Genomic DNA, 18,695 nt, shown 5'->3' on the forward strand with positions numbered 1-18,695 from the left:
GATGGCACCCTCAGATTGGATAATGTAAGGGATTTACTAAACTAGATTCAAAGCTTTGGAGGAAATTAAAAGGTTGCACAGGATTCCGCAATGTCCACTTAGATAGTGTGAAGAAAGAAGGAGGTAGATTTTAGAACCAGAGAGACAGAGATAGAGAGAGAGAGAGAGATAAACACCTGGCCAGGATTACAACATCTAGCTGCAGAATGTAGTCAGTCCTGCTAATCCTGGGAACCCCATGCTCTCTGCGAAACTGTTGCTTCTTCACATTCCCTCAGAGAGATGGTATAACCCAAATCATCAGTCTCCCAGGGCAAATGAAAGATACATAGCTCCCAACATCTCATTTCATTTTAAATATCCCCTGAAGTCATCTTAGTATTGCAATAGAGGGGGCATAGTCTTGAGTCCAGGCTGTCTTGGACCCAGCTTCTACCCTCAGTTTACTTAATCTGGCAGAAATGTTTTAAAGTGATGACCAGGAGATCGTGATCACCTCACCCAAAGCATTGACAGTTCAGCTCCACTTTGAAAATGTGTGGTCTGTGCTCCACCAGGGTTCCCCTACCAGGCTGCAGTAGAATCTTTCAGAAAATTCCGATTGCAAAACTCTACCCCAAGTCTCCTGACACCGGTCACTGGGAATGAACTGGGATCCCCATCTTAGGAAATCCTCTCAGGGGGGTTCTATAAGGGCGTTCCTCCACTTTGCACATTGCTGAATTGTTAGCACATTGATTCAGTTCTTAGTAAAGGATCTGGAGAAATGGGGGCAGTCACAGGGGCAACCTGTGGGAGGACTTGCTGCAAACATAGACTCAAAGTTGGCCAACATATGTTTAATCGGCCATGGCAAGCACCACCTCTGAGGTCAGAGTGCTTCCTTCCAGACTATTTTCAAACTGCTGGTGGCTTGATGAATGACTGGCACAGAGATTCTACAAAGCGATGAATGACATGCCAGGTCTAGATGTCTTTTCACATTGAAACCAAGGTACCTTGAAAAACAAGGTACCTGCTTGCTCCCATTCTCTCAGCCTCCTATTCCTATGCTTTCCCCAAACAGTTACACCCTGAAGACAAAGCATGTTGCCATAGGAGTATGAGTTAGGAATATGTGGCGGTCCAGAGGGGGTGTACAAGCCCCGGCCTACGAAGGAGGTAGTGCCCCGTGTAGAGCTACACTGTCAAATGGAACGGGTGAGAAGGATGCCACACAGCAGTGTGTGTGTGTGTGTGTGTGTGTGTGTATCTGGGTGCACATCAAAGCCTTCCACACAGAGGGGCCACATGATCTGAGGTGTCAGAGTGCAGGTTAGTGGGCAGAGACTCTGTATGGAGGAAGTGAGGACGAAAGCACAGAAGTTAAGAGATGGAGCCGTGGGTGGTGGTGGCACGCCTTTAATTACAGCACTGGGGAGGCAGAGGCAAGCAGATGTCTGTGAGTTTGAGGCCATTCTGTTCTACAGTGCAAATCTAGAACAGCCAGGGCTTTCTTACATAGAGAAACCCTGTCTCAAACACATACACACAAACAAACAAAAAGCAAACAAAAGAAAAAAGTTGAAGCCTTTGCAGGAAAAGGACATTCTAAAGACAACAGGCCACTAGTGGCAGAACTGGGAGATGACAAATCGATCAAATTGGCAAATACATTAGGGATTCAAAAACTCATCTCTCTGAGGAAGAAATCATGAATACAGAAAGGGAGACTCTAGAATAAGCTCATGGTTTCAAGAGACATACTGAAATATATACAAACACACACATACACATTTACATACACGTGTACAAATAGTTCAAAGTTTTGTACATTGAGAGGTCATGACAATGATGATACTTCAAAAACAATGGTGACAGCTATCACAAATCCTGGTTTCTAAATGCCCGTGTTAACTGTTAGATTGCAGACCCCTTCAAAACTTCTCTCCATCTCCCCAAAACCAGCCCATCTCTCTCTGGGATGGAGTTATAAGGCTGTGACATGCTGAAGCCTTGAAGCCCCCCCCCCCCAAAGATGCAAGGTAAATGCATAGTCCTATCCAGTACCCGGCTCCTTGCCATGTTTGCTGTGTCAGACCAAATCATATAGTGTAGAACTTGTGGCCAGCCCCTCCAAAGCATAAAAGTTGGTATCCCCGTTGTTCAAGTGATTTCTCCAAAGGTGCGTTTCGTCCTTCCTTGAGGTTCCCTGTAGTGTTGTCCAGAGTGGCTCTTTTTTTCTCTGTAAGCTGTCCCTTTGCATTCTTCCCCACCCCAAAGCCCATTCCTGGCCCCAATGTTTACAAGCCTCTCTCTCCTAACAAAGCTCATTTCTGGGAAGCGACTGGTCTCAGCTTCCTTTCTTGCTGTTTCCGGTGCTTCTGTAACTTACAGTATCCACTGCACAGGATTAGGAATCTTTAGAGAACTGCTGCCTTCAGGACTGGCACAGCGGAAGTTTGAATGTCTAGGGTCAAAAAGCAAACAGCGTTGCTGAAAATGGACGCATGCCTACCAAGAGGACACAGAAGTCTGTGTCCACAGTTTGACGGTGAACTTAGCAATGGATCAGTTTGGTAGTCAGAGATTACAACCCATTGAAACAGAGGAGACTGGGGTCTAAGAACATAAGTGAATAGCTTTAGAGTTTAATGAGGAGAACAACATCAGCAAAGTTTTGAAGCAAACTACTGAAAGGGGAAGAGAGTAAGTTTGCAGTGGAGAAGTCCAATGGCACCATGTGAATCAATCAAAGTGAGCATCAAAAATCAAGCGGGATAAAATAATACACAAGAAAATAAGACTCAGTGGGCTTCCTTGAGAGTCCAGTACAAGTGTAATTTGAACCTGATCCCAAAGAAACACTAAACAAACCCCACCTGAGAGCTGCTCTATAAAATAATTACCCTGTATTGCAAACACCCAGGTCATGAAAAGAGAAAGAAGACAGATGAATAATTCCCAACAGACAGAGGTGAAGATGAAGTGAGACTCTAACTGGGACCTTCAGGACACTTGGGACAACCTGGAAAGCTTGATTGGTGTCTGCCTTAGTCACTGTTCTATTCCTGTGAAGAGACATCATGGCCAAGGCAACATTCAGAAAAGAAAGACTTTACTTGGGGGCTTGCTTACAGTTTTAGAGGATTAGTCCATTATCATCAATGGTGGGAAGCAGGCAGGCATGGTCCTAAAGCAGTAGCTGAGAGCTTTCCATCCTGATCTGCAGGCAGCAGGCACAGAGAGTGAGATTGGGTCTGGTATGGGGTTTTGAAACTTTAAAGTCCATCCCCAGTGACATACTTCCTCCAACAAGGCCACACCTCCTAATCTTTCCCAAACAGTCCCACTAATGGGTCACCAAACATTCAAACAAATGACTTGATAGTGGCCATTCTCACTCAAAATACCACAGCAACTGTGGACCATGAGTGGGAAGACAGCGGTGTTGCCTTCCTGACTTAGATGGCTGCTTTGTGGTGATATGTGTCTTTGTTGGGGCTCCCAGGGGAGTTAAGGGGTATTAAACATCACATCGATTCACTCTCAAATAGGTGAGGAAGGTCCTCTGTGCTGCCTTTACAGTTTGCTGTAATGTTGTGATTTGTTAAATGAAAAAAAAAAAAAGTCACAGAATGTATAGAACCAGGAGGAGCTAGTATCTGCTATAACACATTCATACAGGTGTGAGTCTGTATGTATTTGTATGTATGAGTGTGTGCAAGTATGTACAAACATGCATAGGTGTGTGCATGTAATACTTTCAAACTGGTTTTCTCAGATCCAAATAATAAAGAACTTTTCTTAGAGCATCAGGGTCTGCTACATCCTCTAAACTGATTTTTTTTTATAACAGAAAGTTATTAATCATTTTCACCCAGATAGTCAAGAAGCACGACAACCTCTAGAGAGACACATTCTAGTCTTTATAAAAGTTCCAAAAACCATTCATGAGTTCAACAGTCTGTCAAACTCATGGTTCTGCTCTCTACATGATTTTGCCATGGTGTAATTAGGTTAAAAATTGTCTGTCAGGAAGCCTTTTGGCAGCTGAATGCAGGTCTTGTGTTGAGAGCTGTGAATCTCTAGATAGTCGTGTCTGTTACATGCTGTGACGTCCCACTTCTCCCCCTTGCCCATGTGGAATCTTCTGAGAGCCTGTCATGAAAGCAGGCTTCTGGTATCTCAGGTCTTCTTTGGGCGCTTCTCAGGCTTATGTTCTTTTTGACCGGAAGGAAAGATTTTCAACCAATTCAAACAGTTCCACTGCAGCCCCAGATCTAAAAACTGCTCCTCCCTTTGAGGTCAGATGTTCAGTGGTCATAGTGACCCTGATCCAAAAGACTTAGCAGAGTTCTCCAGCTCTGAGGTAGTGTCAGTCATAATAGGTTTTTTCTATGTTTTTCTTTCAATGAGGAGCTTTCTGTCCATGGCTTGGTCATCATGTTGCTGCCTTGGCTCAATGGACATGGTCTTGAATTGTACTCAATGGACATTTTTTTTTCCATGTCACAGTACTTACACTCCTTTCCAGAGCCCGATTCGGCTGCCCCGAAAATCCTATCTTCTATAGCAGGGAACACTACACAATGCTCTCTGGGACACGACTCTGCTTGTCCTCTGGTTTGCAATGCTTTGCTTTGGCTCCCGAGTATAACCGCGTGATGTAGTTCATGCAACGCTTAGACTGGGAAGCTGAAAGAGAAACATATTAACGATGAGTTTTGAACAGCACTGTACCCACTTATTTGAAGCTTATTGAAGCTCATGTTTTAGTTCTAGAGCCTGACCTACAACAGTCTGGCATATGCAAATGTTCTAAATGCATTGTTGTGCCTTAATTAAAAGAAACAATTTGTTTCATAAATAATATGCTGATCAACTTGAAATAAAACACATAGATATTTTTGCTGTCTACTAATTGCAGAAAATGACACATTGCCTTCAGCCAAGCCACATACTAGAAAATAATGAGGCCTGTGGGAAAATTTAGGTTTGGGCTGAACTCGCAGAGCCTTAAAATGGAGATGGGCCCAGACACGGATCTTTTGAAATCATAAGACAAAGTGGCTACGGCCTTGGGTTTGAGGCATGGAGACAGTAAGGATTGCACTACTTGTCTTGACTGTCAACATGGCTGGATTGATGAACATCTAGAAGATCAGTAAAGCATGGTTTTATCTGTTGTTTCTAGGGGTGGTGATGTAGGAGGAAAGCACCATCCTGAATGTGGGAAGCACCAACTGACAGGCCAAGGCCCAGGTGGAAGCAGAGGATCAAAGAACAAGGAAGCCAGTGAGCAAATGGGTTTTCTCTCTCTGCCCACTTCCTGACTGCCATGATGTAAACCATTATATTTTACCACACTTTCCCCACCACAGTGAGCTAATGTAAGTTCTTCTTCCTTTTGTCTGGCAGGTATTGGCCATAGTAGTGAAAAACCAAACCAAGCCTGACTAACACAGGAAGGAAATGGAAATCTGAGCCCAGGAGAAAATCCTTCTGCTTATGAAAATGAACGGCTCCTGTCTGTGCAGGGAGTCCTGAGCACAGGCCTCCATTCTGTTTTCTTAAAACCAAAACGGGGAGTCCGTTTGCTTGCTCGGCACCTGGGGTGAGGGCTTTCCTTTCTCTGCTGAATACTGTGATTCTCCTTCCACTGTTTTACCTTCCCCTTGTCCAGGAAAAACACCACAGGCATCTACACAAGTCACAACCCATCCCAGTGCTGGTCACCTCCACCTTACACCCTCAACCGACAGTAGGCAGTTTCCACACATTACCCCATCATCTGGTCACAGGGTCTCTTTCCCTACTACAAGCCTATTCTCTCTATTTCACGCTTTGGAAAGGTCAAAAGGAAACAAAAAGTTTTGCACAGGTGTTTTAAGAGACTAACTCATCTTACAAAAACTCTCAATCAAACAGACAGAACAAGCCATAAAGCTCAATACATTTCTTGAAACACCTGGAAGAGTAAGGTAATTTGCACAGAGAACTTATGGCAGATGGAGCTATAAAATTCTTGCCTTGCTATTGACCTGCTATTTGCCTACTAAAAAAAAATTTTTAATGAGAAATACACGTGTCCTGTGCACACCCACACTTCCACCCATCAGCCACACCCATATCCTTTCCTTCCACTTTAGAGCATTCTTCACCACTATTTTGCTTGAAGTATTGTAATGAAGTCATCCGAAGGTCCCAAATATTTCTCTTTGGATTAATTAAGCCTTGAATGTATTTATTCAATGAAAATGCATTCAACACTCCATTTGGGCCAGGCTCTATGACAGACTTCAAGGATGCAGAATGAATGGCTGTTTACTGCCTGACAGACTACAGTGTAGGGCGATATGGGAAGTGCTTCACTGGCTGAGGTTTTCAGTAGAATGCTGGACACCTCAAGCCAAACAGTGATCCTGATTGTGACAACAGAGCCAGAGCTGGCCTTCCTGAAAGTGGAAGGCCTTCCACTACCACTACATGAATTTAACTACCATTTAATCTTTGAAGGCAAACTTTCTTAAATAGCTGTAAAACAAATGAAAATCTATCAAATCAAATCAAACTTTGAATCTGTCCCCTCCCTACTTCTCTTAAGGCAGCCCACAAATGAGCCTCATTGTTTTTAAGTCTCAGGCCACAGGTTTGACTTACTCTGACTGTTATTCTCTTGGGAAGATGTTTCTTCATTGTTGGATCTTGATCTGTAGCTTTCTAGAGTATGCTCCGAAATTTCACTTTCTGCCAGAGAACAAAACCAAGTTACTGATTTCTGACGTTGCAGACATCATTAGAAATGGATGTTTGAATAAGATGACATCATGGCCACTTTTGGACCGTCAATGCCCTCCTGTGCCTCATGTATTTATTAGCTCAATATGCCATCTTACAGTGTTTTCAGGGTTCCCAGAGCCACTGTAAGAGATAAAGCCAAACGACAGCAAAATAGGAGCAAGCACTGCCCTTCAGAAAGGAACAACTGCAGCAGCCCTAACAGAATGATGGTGACCAATCATCAGTGAAAGACTGAAATAATACTACGCCATTTGCCTTTTGCACAAATGAAACATCAGACCTAATAGGGTTCTTCTCTGCTAGCTATTTTTATTTTGATTTATTTATCACCATGTTATTATTATAGTTGCTATTGTTTTGCTTTTAATGGTAACTCTTTCATTAGAAAGGGTGTCTTACAGATGAGTGAAACTGAGCACATTCTCGGAAAATATGAAAGGTACAAAACATGTATCCATAGCCACAACATAAGGAGAGCAGGGGTCTCCTGTCTGACAGACTCACTTAGCCCAAGAAACTGGAATGCTGGCTGGCATGCAGTGAGCACTCATCGAGGCTAGGCGAATGAATGGACGAACTGCCTCAGGGTTTTGTCAATGAGAGTATAGTTCCCCACCAACTCTCGCAGCTACTCTAGTTTCTGTCTATCTGATACTTTTTGAGCCAGTTCCCTGGAGGTCCACAGCCCGCCTTTGTTAGGAAATAAATAATTGCTTATTCGAGTGACCACCCTTACTGGCCAGCTTGCACAGCAGCTAAGAGAGGAGCTTTGACTGACAGCCTCTTACAGACCTCTTGGGGGTTCCCTGCCACTCACCCTTCTTCCATATCACGTGTGCTTTACGCAGCTTCATGATGAAGAGCTGAACAATGATGAAGAGGATGAAAATGAGGAAGGACACCAGTGTGAGCAGCAGAATGCCACTCTTCCTCCTCGTCAGTCCTGTGTACAGAGCACTGGCTTCTGAAAGGAGAATGAGACAGTATTAGGCTGTTTGGCTTTTGTGGCTTTTCCCTCTGGTTTTGATCATTGTGGAATGTGATGGTTAGTTTTCATCTTTATTTCTCTACATTATGAGATAAGGTCTCATTGCGTAGCCCTGGCCAGCCTGGAACTTCCTATGAAATCCAGGCTGGCCTTAAACTCACAGGGACCAACTTGTCTCTACCTCCCTAGTTCTGGGTCTAAAAGCATGTGACACCACCTAGCTGTGATACTTAATGTTAATTGTCAGCTTGATACAAAGTAGAATCACCTGCAAATAGATAATCTCAGTGAGGGAGTGACTAGGTCACAGTGGCCTGTGGGAATGTCTGTGGGAGACTGTCTTGATTACATTAGTTGGATGGGAAGATGCAGCCCATTGTGGGTGGCACCATTCCCTGGGTTTGGGTTCTGGCTGTATAAAAGTGAAGGAAGTGAGCTGAGGGATAGGCATGCAGGAATCCATTCTCATTCTGCTCCTAACTGTGAATGGGGCGAGCTGCTTCAAGTTATGGCCTCGACTTTCCCACAGTTACAGACTGTAACCTGGAACTGTAAGCTGAATAAGTCCTTTCCCCCTTCACGATGCCCTTGTAAGGGTGTTTTATCACAGCAGTGGGGTTTACAGCCAGGACAAAGAACATATACTGTGCTTCTCTAGAGCAGTATGGACCAAAAGACAGCTCAGCTCAGGAGATAAGCCAAATTTACCACAGAAGTCATGAACTGCATATTCTGAAACAAGCAAATGGGCAACAGAGACAAAGCAATCCCATATATGACTCGAAAAGTTTTTTTTTTTTTAAATGACATAGATATTTAGTTCTTTTTTCATGTCTAGAGAAAGCACACAAGGATAGTGACTTAAATGACAGCCAGTCTGGGAATTTAAAGTAGCTTTGAGAAATGCTTGTTCAGCACAGTGTAGCTCTGTAGCACAGGGGATTACTAAGGGGTCTGGAAAAAAACTATCCAAATAAAACAAAAGGCCATGTACCTTGACTAGGTTAAATGCAGTCCTTGTAAGGCATTAGCAGATACACTTGATGAGCTCTTGAAAGTCCTTCTAAACTATCTGTAATTTTGCCAAATGCCCTTTTCCTTGGCCATCAGGCTCCGAATTAAGGAATGGTGGCTACGTGGAGAAGATAGTGCTTGACTCTGTCTAGGACATAATCCATATGCCTTAGAGAATCATTTTCTGTTCATAACGATAAGTACATTTAAAAAGACAAACAAAGGTAAGATATGCTGACCTCTGGAATCACCTGCATTTATAGACTATCGTGTTTAGGAATTCAGAGACAAATGGACCCTGAGGCTGCATACATCAGGAAAGCTTTCAATAGATATCAGCTATTGAAGCAAGACAATTAAGGTGAAGGCTCTCCTGCCATGGGGTAATAAGGATAGACAGGGCAAGGCTGCTGAGACCGGATGGTACCTTCAGAGCAGAGCGGACCTTATGTGGCTTATATTGTGTGTTGGTATATGGGAGGCCAGAAAGACCCTCAATACACAAGTGTGCAGGCCACGAGGGTATGTTTTGACTGATGTCACAGGATGATGAGGGCCCACTTTAAGGAGCAGCTATTATCATCGACAATACACCTAAAAGAGAAAACTCATGAGCCATTGGTGACTACATGTCTTTGCGTGTGTACGCATCCAGATCTGCATTTGCCCACAGAAACGAAGGGTTGGGAGTACACAATACCTTGAACAAACTTTTTTTTGTGGAGAAGAATGCTACTTGAATTTTTAGAAACGTTGAACTTCGGAGAGAGGACGTTTGACTAAAGACACGGGAAACAAATAGAATGAAAGGGCTGGTGAGATGGCTCACAGGTCAGGGTGCTTGCTGCTAAGCCTGATGATCTGAGTTTGATTCCTGGGACATACATAATAAAAGGGGAAAACCAACTCCCAAAAGTTGTCCTCTGGCCTCCACATGCGTGGCATGTCCCCTGCCACAAACAATTAACTAAGTTAACAAATAACTAAGCAAATAACTAAGTTAACAAATAAGCAATTGTGTCAGAAACTTTTAGAAAAAGGAACATGGACTGGAGTTGAAACTGGTCATCAGAAGAACATTTTAGTATGGACCTCATCCAAATATAGGCAGCAAGAGACAAGTCAGGAACGAGCGAGCTTTCTATGAACTAAACGATGCAGGGAGGGCACTGTAGCTCAGTGGTCAGTGCTTGCATACCATGTGTGAAATCTTGGGTTTAATTCCCAAATGGCCAATTTTAAACAAAGACAAGGTGAAGCATTGAAGTCAAGAACGTCTACATTTAAGAACTTGCAGGAGGGGCTGAGGGGATGGCTCAGCAGTTAAGACCACTGGCTGCTCTCCCAGAGCATCCGTGTTTGATTCTCAGTGCCTACATGGTGGCCCACAATGATCTGTAACTCCAGATTCAGGGGATCCACTGTCCCCTTCTAGCCTCGACAGGCACTTGGCACATACGTGGTACACATAACAAACATTCAAGCAAACACAATATTCGTTAAAAAGAAATCCTTTTAAAACAAAGAAGCCAGGGTTCAAAGATGCCGCGGTCAGCAAAAATAACAGGACCAGGCCGCCGGTTAAGGAAGCCGAGAGACAACCAAGTCAAATGGGACAGGGGAGTGGTTAAACACGTCATCGGGATAGAAGGTCAAGGAAAGCAAGGACTGAAGAGGCCATTGGACACACAACTAGGAAGTCAACATATCAAGCATCTGTTCTAAACGCAGTGGGTGGCACTCACCAGTGTTCAAGGCAGGGTCCTGAGAGTTGTGTTCTTTCTCCTCTCTGTCAGTCTCGGGTAGACTGGAATTTTCTGTCATTGAGACTAAGGTGAGAGGAAGACACATATATACACATCACACATATGTGACTCGTCCTATAGCTGCTCCGGCTTGACCGTCCCTCTGACCTCATGTTGACATTTACTTTCGATGTGATGGTGTGGACCTGTGGGCCTTTAAGAGGTGTTTAGGTCCAGAAGGCTCCATCTGCATGGGAGGACTGATGCTATCCCAGGAGAACAAGTTCCTTTTGACATTTTGTCTATTTCATGTGAATGAGTATTTTGTATGTATGTTCATCTGTGTGTCACGATGAGTGCCAAGTACCCCAGGAGGCCAGGAGATGGTGTCAGACCTCCTGGAGTTACATGTGGTTGTGAGCCACTGTGTGAGTGCTGGGAATCGAACCTGAGTCCTCCAGAAAAGCAGCCAGTGCTTTTCACTGAGTCATTTCTCCAGCCTAGACCAAGTTCATTTTAAGGAAGTGACTTTGCCCCTCTTGCTCTCTCTTTACTATAGCAGGCAGGCCCTTGCTGGCTATGGCCCCTTAATGGACTGACTTTGATTTTGGGGTCACCTTCTCCATCATTCCCTTCTTTCTTCCTTTCTTTCTTCCTTCCTTCCTTCTCTCTCTCTCTCTCTCTCTCTCTCTCTCTCTCTCTCTCTCTTTCTTACACAGGATCTTTCTACATAGCCCAGGCTGGCCTGCAATCCCACGTAGAACAGACTGGCCTTGAGCTCACAGAAATCTTCCTGCCTCTTCCTCTTGAGTACTGGATTTAAAGGCCTGTGCCACCATGCCCAGCTTCCATCTTTTTGAGACAGGGTCTCTCTCTCTCACAGAACCTGCTAGACTGGGCTGGTCAGTGAAGAAACGCCCATCTCTGCTTCCCGAGTGCTGAGGTTAATGAATGCTGCAGGCTTTTACGTGGTGCTGGGGATCTGAACTTAGGTCCTCAGGCTTGTGCAGGGAGCACTTTGCCCACTGGGCTGTTCCCCTAGCCCCTGCGGGAGGTTGTTCTAAACTGTGTTCACCCCACCATGCTGCAGAACCCCAGAACTCAATCCCCACCTCCAAATGCCTGTTGGCACTCACTATCCAACCCCCTTCCTCCCTCTCCCCTTCTGAGTTTCTATTAATAACAATTACAGTTCTGTTTGCTTTTTTCTTTTAGGTCAACACTTTTAGCTCTCACATATGAGGAAGAACACGCAGCCTTGAACCACCAATTTCTCACAAAAGCAGTCCTGAATGGCCAGACTCCCTTTGTTTTACTGATAAGGGCAAGCCTTTATTGACCGTTTAGTGTGCGCTTGCTGTGTTGGTATCTCGCTTTAGTTCTCAGAGAACAGGTTTTGAGCGTTTAGCAACAGGCCTAGTCCTGAAGCGACTGCGTAGCAGAGTTAACAAGAAAATTCCCACTTTTCTAATTTAGGAACGTAAATCAAGGCCTTTATTCCATGCTTCCTCCTTTCCTAAAGATGATTAGGGGGAGGGACTATCCACAGAATGCGTCAAGAGAACCACTAAACACCGGGGACAGGGACAGCAGCCGGGCTCTCTGGAGAAAAACTCGGGTACAGATGCACACGGCAAGGCTCTTTGTGTTGTGCTAGAGTCTCAGCTGCCGGTCTAAAGCCCGGATGCCCCTCTTTTAGAAACAGGATGAACTGTGAGGCCTTTGTAGATGGACTAGAACAACAAGATAGCTTTTCCAGAGTTCTATTTATGCCTGCAGAAACCTTTCCCTCAGCGGCAGGGTTTTATCAGCCCATTGCACAGCGCCACTATGTGGCCCCGAGGGGAATGAAGCCTCCGTTCTCAAAAACAAGTATTATTAACAGTAATACAATCGCAGAAATTGAAAGCTGGAAAGAATTTCACAGACCACGTCTCGTGATTCCTACATTGTATATGAAAATGCGGAGCAGAAAATTGAGTTGTGCAGGGGTGGTGCCAGGCAATTTAAAAACAGCCAGATTCTAAACACGTTTAAAAATACCGGATTATTAAAGCAAGGGTGTGGTTGCCCACTTTGTAATGCTCTCAATTTCCAGTGCTCCTCAAAATAACCTGTACGGTGCATATTGCTTTTTTCAGTGTTTAAAAACCCCAAACACTTACTTTTCAATAGTGTTCAGGACACAGGGTTGTTTTGTTGTTGTTGTTTAATGCTCAAAACTATGAACATAGTAATGACCCAAAGACATCTGCCCAAGCAGATGGAATTATTATAAAGAACATTCAGGAGTGCATATCTTCTTGGGGGAGATAACCCTCTTACTTAAAACACCGATAAACTCCCTCACTAATTCATTCATTCACGCACCACTTGTTCTGCATTTTCTGTGTACCCGCTGTTGCCTCACACAATGCCGCAGAGAGTAAAATGAGCTACGTGGTACCCCTCCCCCGCCCTTAACTAGTTAATTCATTATCTAAAATACAAGACTTTCTAAATTCTTCTTATGGCTCAACCCTGCCAAAAGGGACTCATGGCTGGGGAGATGGCTCAGCGGTTAAGAACGGCAGCTCACAACTGTCTGTCACTCCAGTCCCGGGGGATCTGGCACCCTCACAGTGACATGCAGGAAAAACACCGATGGACATAATAAATAATCTTAAGAAGTGACCACGTTCTTGACAACCAGGTGCCTGCAAAGGGGAGAGGGCTCATTGTTACTGCCAATACTTCTGGCTCCAGCCCCTTCCTTCGCTGTAGGTGGGAAATCTTTCCATTAGGAATGAGGTACACAGAAAACCAAGAGTAAGTCCCCTAAATGACTTCAGCTACATGCTCACTTCACATACCACAGTCATATCTGCAAGTGTGTGGACACGTGTGTGTGTGTGTTTACTTAAACACCTCCAGCTAAAGATCTCTTGACCTCATAAGGCCCTATGACACCAAGCTCGTGAAATAAAGAATTCTTGACCTGACTCTATCCCAGGACACCGCAAAACTGGAAGCAGCTGGAGAGAGGTCTATGCAGTCTTACGAAAAATAAGTATAAAGGCTGGGGACGTGTAGTGGGTAAACTGTTCCACGTGCAGGCATGAAGGCTTGAATTCTGCTACCCACAACTTTCACAATAGTCAGACATGGTGACACATGCCTGTGACCCCAGCACGGAGAAACAGAGACGAGACGATTCTGACAGGCTTGCTGACCATCGTCTAAACTGAAATGGTGAGCTACAGCTTCAATAAGAGACCGTGTCTCAAATATCAATCAATCATCAATCAATCAGAAACAGGCAGAACGAGTGATGGGGGAAAGAAATTCTTACATCAGCCTCTGGTTTCCACATGTGCATGTGAGTGAGTACACTCATATGTATACACAAGAACGTGAGTTTTAAAAATATTATTTAAATGTAGGATTGAAAATGTGCATTCGCGCTGGTCATGGTAGTGCATGCCTTTGATCCCAGCACTTGGGAGGCAGAGGCAGGCAGATCTTTCTGAGTTCAAGGCCAGCCTGGTCTACAGAGTGAGTCCAGGACAGCCAGGGCCACACAAAGAAGCCCTGTCTCAAAAAACCAAACAAAACAACAACAACAACAACAAAAGTATTCACAACCAGGCATTTCTTTTTGAGGTTTCAGTGATTTTTGAGACTTACCCGTACTCTCCGGCTGCTGGAGGCCCTGAGAGGAGAGAGAGCTCTGCTCAGGGGCATCCGAAGCTGTTTCTTGATCTGCAACTAAAAAAGGGGAAAAACAAAATTCTGCAATCACTGAGATCAGCTTTAGCCACATTGCGCTAGGCGTCACCCTGCACAGAGCCTGCCTGCCACCCACTCCTGGGGGCTGTGCTGAAACTTGGAGCCCGCACTTCCTGTTTTGACACTCCCCCTACCCCCCCACCCCTGCTGCTTGCCCATCTGCTAGGTGACCTGGCTGAGAGTACAGCCTGCTGGGACCCCTGTGTGCAAGGACATTTGGCAGTAGCAGGCAAAGGGCATTTGCTGTGTCCTTCTGCACATACCTATCAGTTCCTCTGTCTGTCCATCTGCATATGGATATTTTCCTATTTCCATAGGAAATGCACTTCCATGCCATTGACCCATTTCTTCAGTCTCAGGCAGAGCTGAATCTCAGTGCTACTATCTGCATGATCCTCTGTGATGTGAGCCGAATGCTTAATTTATCCAGCACCTTTTCCCTTATGTGTGAAATATAGGTGCTAGCTGTTACCTCGTTACCTCGTGTGTGTGTGTGTGTGTGTGTGTGTGTGTGTATGTGTGTGTGTGTGTGTGTGTGTGTGTGCGCAGTAATAACTCCATTCATACAAGGTGTTTGGTACAATATCTGTTTACTAAGAGAGATGCTCACTAAATGTTGTTCTGTAACATAAAGAAATGTCAGTGGGTACTTCCAGAGAGTCCACTTGGATCATTTTCATCAGTCATTGAAAAGGCCAGCATCCAGAAAGCATGAAGTGTTTAGGCATCTAACTGGGCCTACCAACATACAATATATGACATGTGGGAATCATTTCCTACAACTTATGGATGCTTCTCAGTGCTCATTCAATTGAAGAGTTTTTTTGTGGTTCAAAATTGTGATGTTAGGAATTAAGCATATGTAATTTTTAAACCGTTGCAAAAAACTCTGAATTGTGGGTAAAAACTTTGAGGAATTTCAGAAAAAAACATTAAAGGAAATATTTCAGGCATTCCCTTTACCTGTGATTATAAAGTGTATAGTAGCTTTGGTTGGCCTGGAACTTGCCATGTAGACCAGGCTGGCCTTGAATGTCTTGTGATTCACCTGAATTATTATATACTTATTTCAAGCAAGATAACTTGGTAGAAATAACCGAAAACAGAAACTATTGAGAACTGTGTTGTTTTCTATTAAGCCAGACATCAAGAGTATTTAAAAAAATATAAAATGATGGCTGGAGAGAAGGTTTAGAGGTTAAGAGCACTGGATGCTCTTCCCAAAGGTCCTGCATTCAATTCCCAGCAACCACATGGTGGCTCACAACCATCTGTGAGATCTGGTGCCCACATGTAGGCAGAATGCTGTAATCAGTCAATCAATCTTTTAAAAGTATATAAAATAGATTTTTTTCACTAATTTTTGTACCATGGTTATTTTTCATAAAACTATGCAATATTTGTTAACATATAGTAGATTTATTATTGTAAAGTAACTTGACCATGTATTTTAAATTTCTCAGTTTTAATTATTAACACACACACAGAGTGTGGGAGATGTTGACATGAAAACTTTTGAGAGCTGTGGCTCAATACTGTAAAATCCTACCCCCACATCAGCAATGGGCACTAAAAGTTCCTTATTTGGAATACCAAACAGAGGAAGCAAGTCAGTTCCCCAGAGAAACCCTCTTTCTCTGTTCTCACATCTGCATATTCCTAGATCTGACACATTCCTAGGACTGCCCTTATGTTCCCTGCATCCCACCCAGAAGAGAGCGCAGGTGAAAAGGTCTGAGTGCTTACCTGTTAACATGTTTAAAAGTGTTCTCAGCTACTAAGCTTGTTTTTTAACTGATTGGGTGAACAAAATATTTGTACTACCTGTGTGACTCAGAGGTAAAAAGATTAAAAAAAAAAGATAATAGACAAATAGAAGCCACCAACGGCTGATACTCATGGCCCATTTTGAATATTTTTTTTCTGGAAATGTGGCGTGGTTCTAGAGAGTCAGTAGGTAGCTGTGATGGCTGATTTGATTGTCAACTTGACACACTTGGGAAGAGAGACCATCAAGTAAAAAATTCCTTCCATCAGATCGGCCTGCAGGTGTGTCCATAGGGCATTGTCCTGACTGATGATTGATATGGGAAGGCCTAAATGAGGGTTAAGCTGTGCCACCCCTTGGCAGGTGGTCTTGGGTTCTATAAGAAGACAGGCTGAGCAAAGCTCGAGGGGCAAGGCAGTAAGCAGCACCCCTCTACAGCCTCTGCTTCAGTTCCTGCCTCCAGGTTCCTGCCTTGAGTTCCTGCCCTGAGTTCTCTCGGTGATAGACTATGACCTGAGTGCGAGCTGTATGATTAAATAAACCCTTTCCTCCTGTAAGTTGCTTTCAGTAAGTGCTTTATCACAGCAACATGGAAGCAAATCAAGACAACAGTGCCATATTAAGCCAAATTAAAGGCGACTAAACATAATCATTCTTCTTACCCAAATCTTCAAACCAGAAGGGGGCAACCAGCTTCCGTCCTTGTAGGCCGCTGTGCTGGACAATGCAGTGCGCTGTTGAGTTTTTGCCATAGCTGTGGACTGTTAGGGTGCTGCTGGTGGTACATGTCTTCCCATCCGGTCCAAATTCAGGGTGAAGTTCACCTATGCAGCAGTTTCAAGATTTGGGAAAGGTTATGGCTATGGAACTCTATTGGATAGGTCCCAGGGCAAGCAGAACCACAGTCATTCTCAGCCAGCTGCCTTGTGTGGCTTGGGTACAGGAGAGTGGGCAAGTCTCTACAAACCCTCTACTACCAGGGGAAAAGATCAAAGCTTACAGTGGTTGCACAAGAGGATGACTTAATGTCACAAAGCCCCAAGAGCATAATGAAGGTCACATTGATGAAAGCGTTTCATAATGAAGAGGATTTCTGCTGGACTAGAAGGCAGGCCCGAGTCTGACATCTGTTTATGACGCCATTTAGCCCTCAGTTTTCTTGACCGTGCACAGCTCTTAGGGGCAGAGGTGATTGTACAGCTAGCAAAGGCAACATGTACGGAAATGCCAGCAAACAGTATGTAAGAGTTTTCCCCAAATCACAATTCGTTCTTTTGTTTCAGACAAAGAGACTACTAAAAACATTTTATCCTTACAGTATTAAAAACAGTTTTAATGAGGGGTTCACTAAGTAGTTCAAACTGGCCCAGGGCTCACTATGTAGCTCAGGCCGGCCTCATACAGACAACCCTCAAGCCCCATCCTTCCAGAGGCTGGGAATACACATAGGACACCCCCCCACACACACACACACCTCTCATAACTTCATCATCTGGCTCTGTGTGCGCAACACAGCATCCCATATATAAGGAAGGCTTTGGTGTTTAATTATAGACGCTTCCTGACTTACTGCGCCTCAGCTTAGGATTTCTCAACCTCAAAATGTAGAAAAGCACACACACAGCGACTCATAGAAACAGGCCATGATTCTGTGTTTTAACCGACCTCGGCACAGAACTGAATACAGTATGTGCATTGCTCAGAAGTCTGTTATGATACAGGCTTCGTAATGGATGATGTCGCCGCGAGGAAGGATAACATAAGCGTTCAAAGCATGTCTTGGGTTGATGAAGTTGTTTAGTGAACTGGAGTATTAAGAAAACTTTTACAGGGTCTGGAGAGATGGCTCGGCAGTTAAAGGCACTGGCTGCTCTTCCAAGAGACCAGGGTTCAAATCCCAGCACCCACATGGCAGCTCACAACTCTCTGCAGCTCCAAGATTTGACACTCACGCAGACGTACATGCAGGCAAAACACCAAATGAGCATAAAATAAAAGCAAAATTTTAAAAAGAAAAATATTTCAACTTATGGTGGGATTTCTTGGGACACAGCCACTTGGTAAGCTGAATATCATATGTACTCATATAATGTTAAACATGTTTCCAATTTTATGACTGTGAAAAAGCCTACGCTCAGTGTGACACTTATTTTAGGGAATTCTGTCAGCTTTAAGAAGTATTATAAATAAGACTACCATAAATTAAAAAGAAATCATAGTTTGGGATAGCCTTTTTAACATTAGACAAAATATTGGTTATTATAATGCTAATTTCTCTGGAGTGGAGCTGATGTATAAGAATGGTGTCGTCATCTACCTAGCAGTGTACCAAAGCAGGTGCTGAGACCCATAACCAAGCCTTTGGCAGAGTGTAGGGAATCATATGAAGGAAGGAGGAATTAATATATCCTAGAGGGCACAGGGAGCCCCACAAGGTCCAAATATATCTGGGCACAGGGGTCTTCTATGAGACTGTTTATCCAACCAAGCACCATGCATGGACATAACCTACAACCCCTGCTCAGACATAGCCCATGGTGGCTCAGTATCCAAGTGGGTTCCCTAGTAAGGGGGACAGGAAGTGTCTCTGACATGAACTCATGAGCTCCCCCCCCCCCCCCCCCCCCCC

General features: G+C 44.2%; 1 protein-coding gene across 3 annotated transcripts in view; it reads right to left on the reverse strand.

The window, feature by feature from the left end:
• Nucleotides 1-1,385: 1,385 nt before the first annotated feature.
• The window catches only part of Crtam (cytotoxic and regulatory T cell molecule), a 23,972-nt gene continuing 6,662 nt past the window's right edge, over nucleotides 1,386-18,695 (reverse strand). For 2 of the 3 annotated variants that reach the window (XM_055622400.1, XM_055622401.1), the window contains exons 5-10: nucleotides 16,729-16,890; nucleotides 14,197-14,277; nucleotides 10,531-10,614; nucleotides 7,601-7,747; nucleotides 6,643-6,729; nucleotides 1,386-4,677 (exon numbers count right to left, since the gene is read on the reverse strand). In XM_055622400.1, coding sequence (XP_055478375.1) covers nucleotides 4,565-4,677; nucleotides 6,643-6,729; nucleotides 7,601-7,747; nucleotides 10,531-10,614; nucleotides 14,197-14,277; nucleotides 16,729-16,890 — 674 coding nt within the window. In that variant the 3' untranslated portion in view covers nucleotides 1,386-4,564. Of the gene's footprint in view, nucleotides 4,678-6,642; nucleotides 6,730-7,600; nucleotides 7,748-10,530; nucleotides 10,615-14,196; nucleotides 14,333-16,728; nucleotides 16,891-18,695 lie in introns of those variants that run through there. The other variant, XM_055622402.1, reaches the window with a different exon arrangement.

This window comes from Psammomys obesus, unplaced genomic scaffold (assembly GCF_907164565.1).
Source record: "Psammomys obesus unplaced genomic scaffold, mPsaObe1.curated_primary_1811, whole genome shotgun sequence".
Taxonomy (NCBI): Eukaryota; Metazoa; Chordata; class Mammalia; order Rodentia; family Muridae; genus Psammomys; species Psammomys obesus.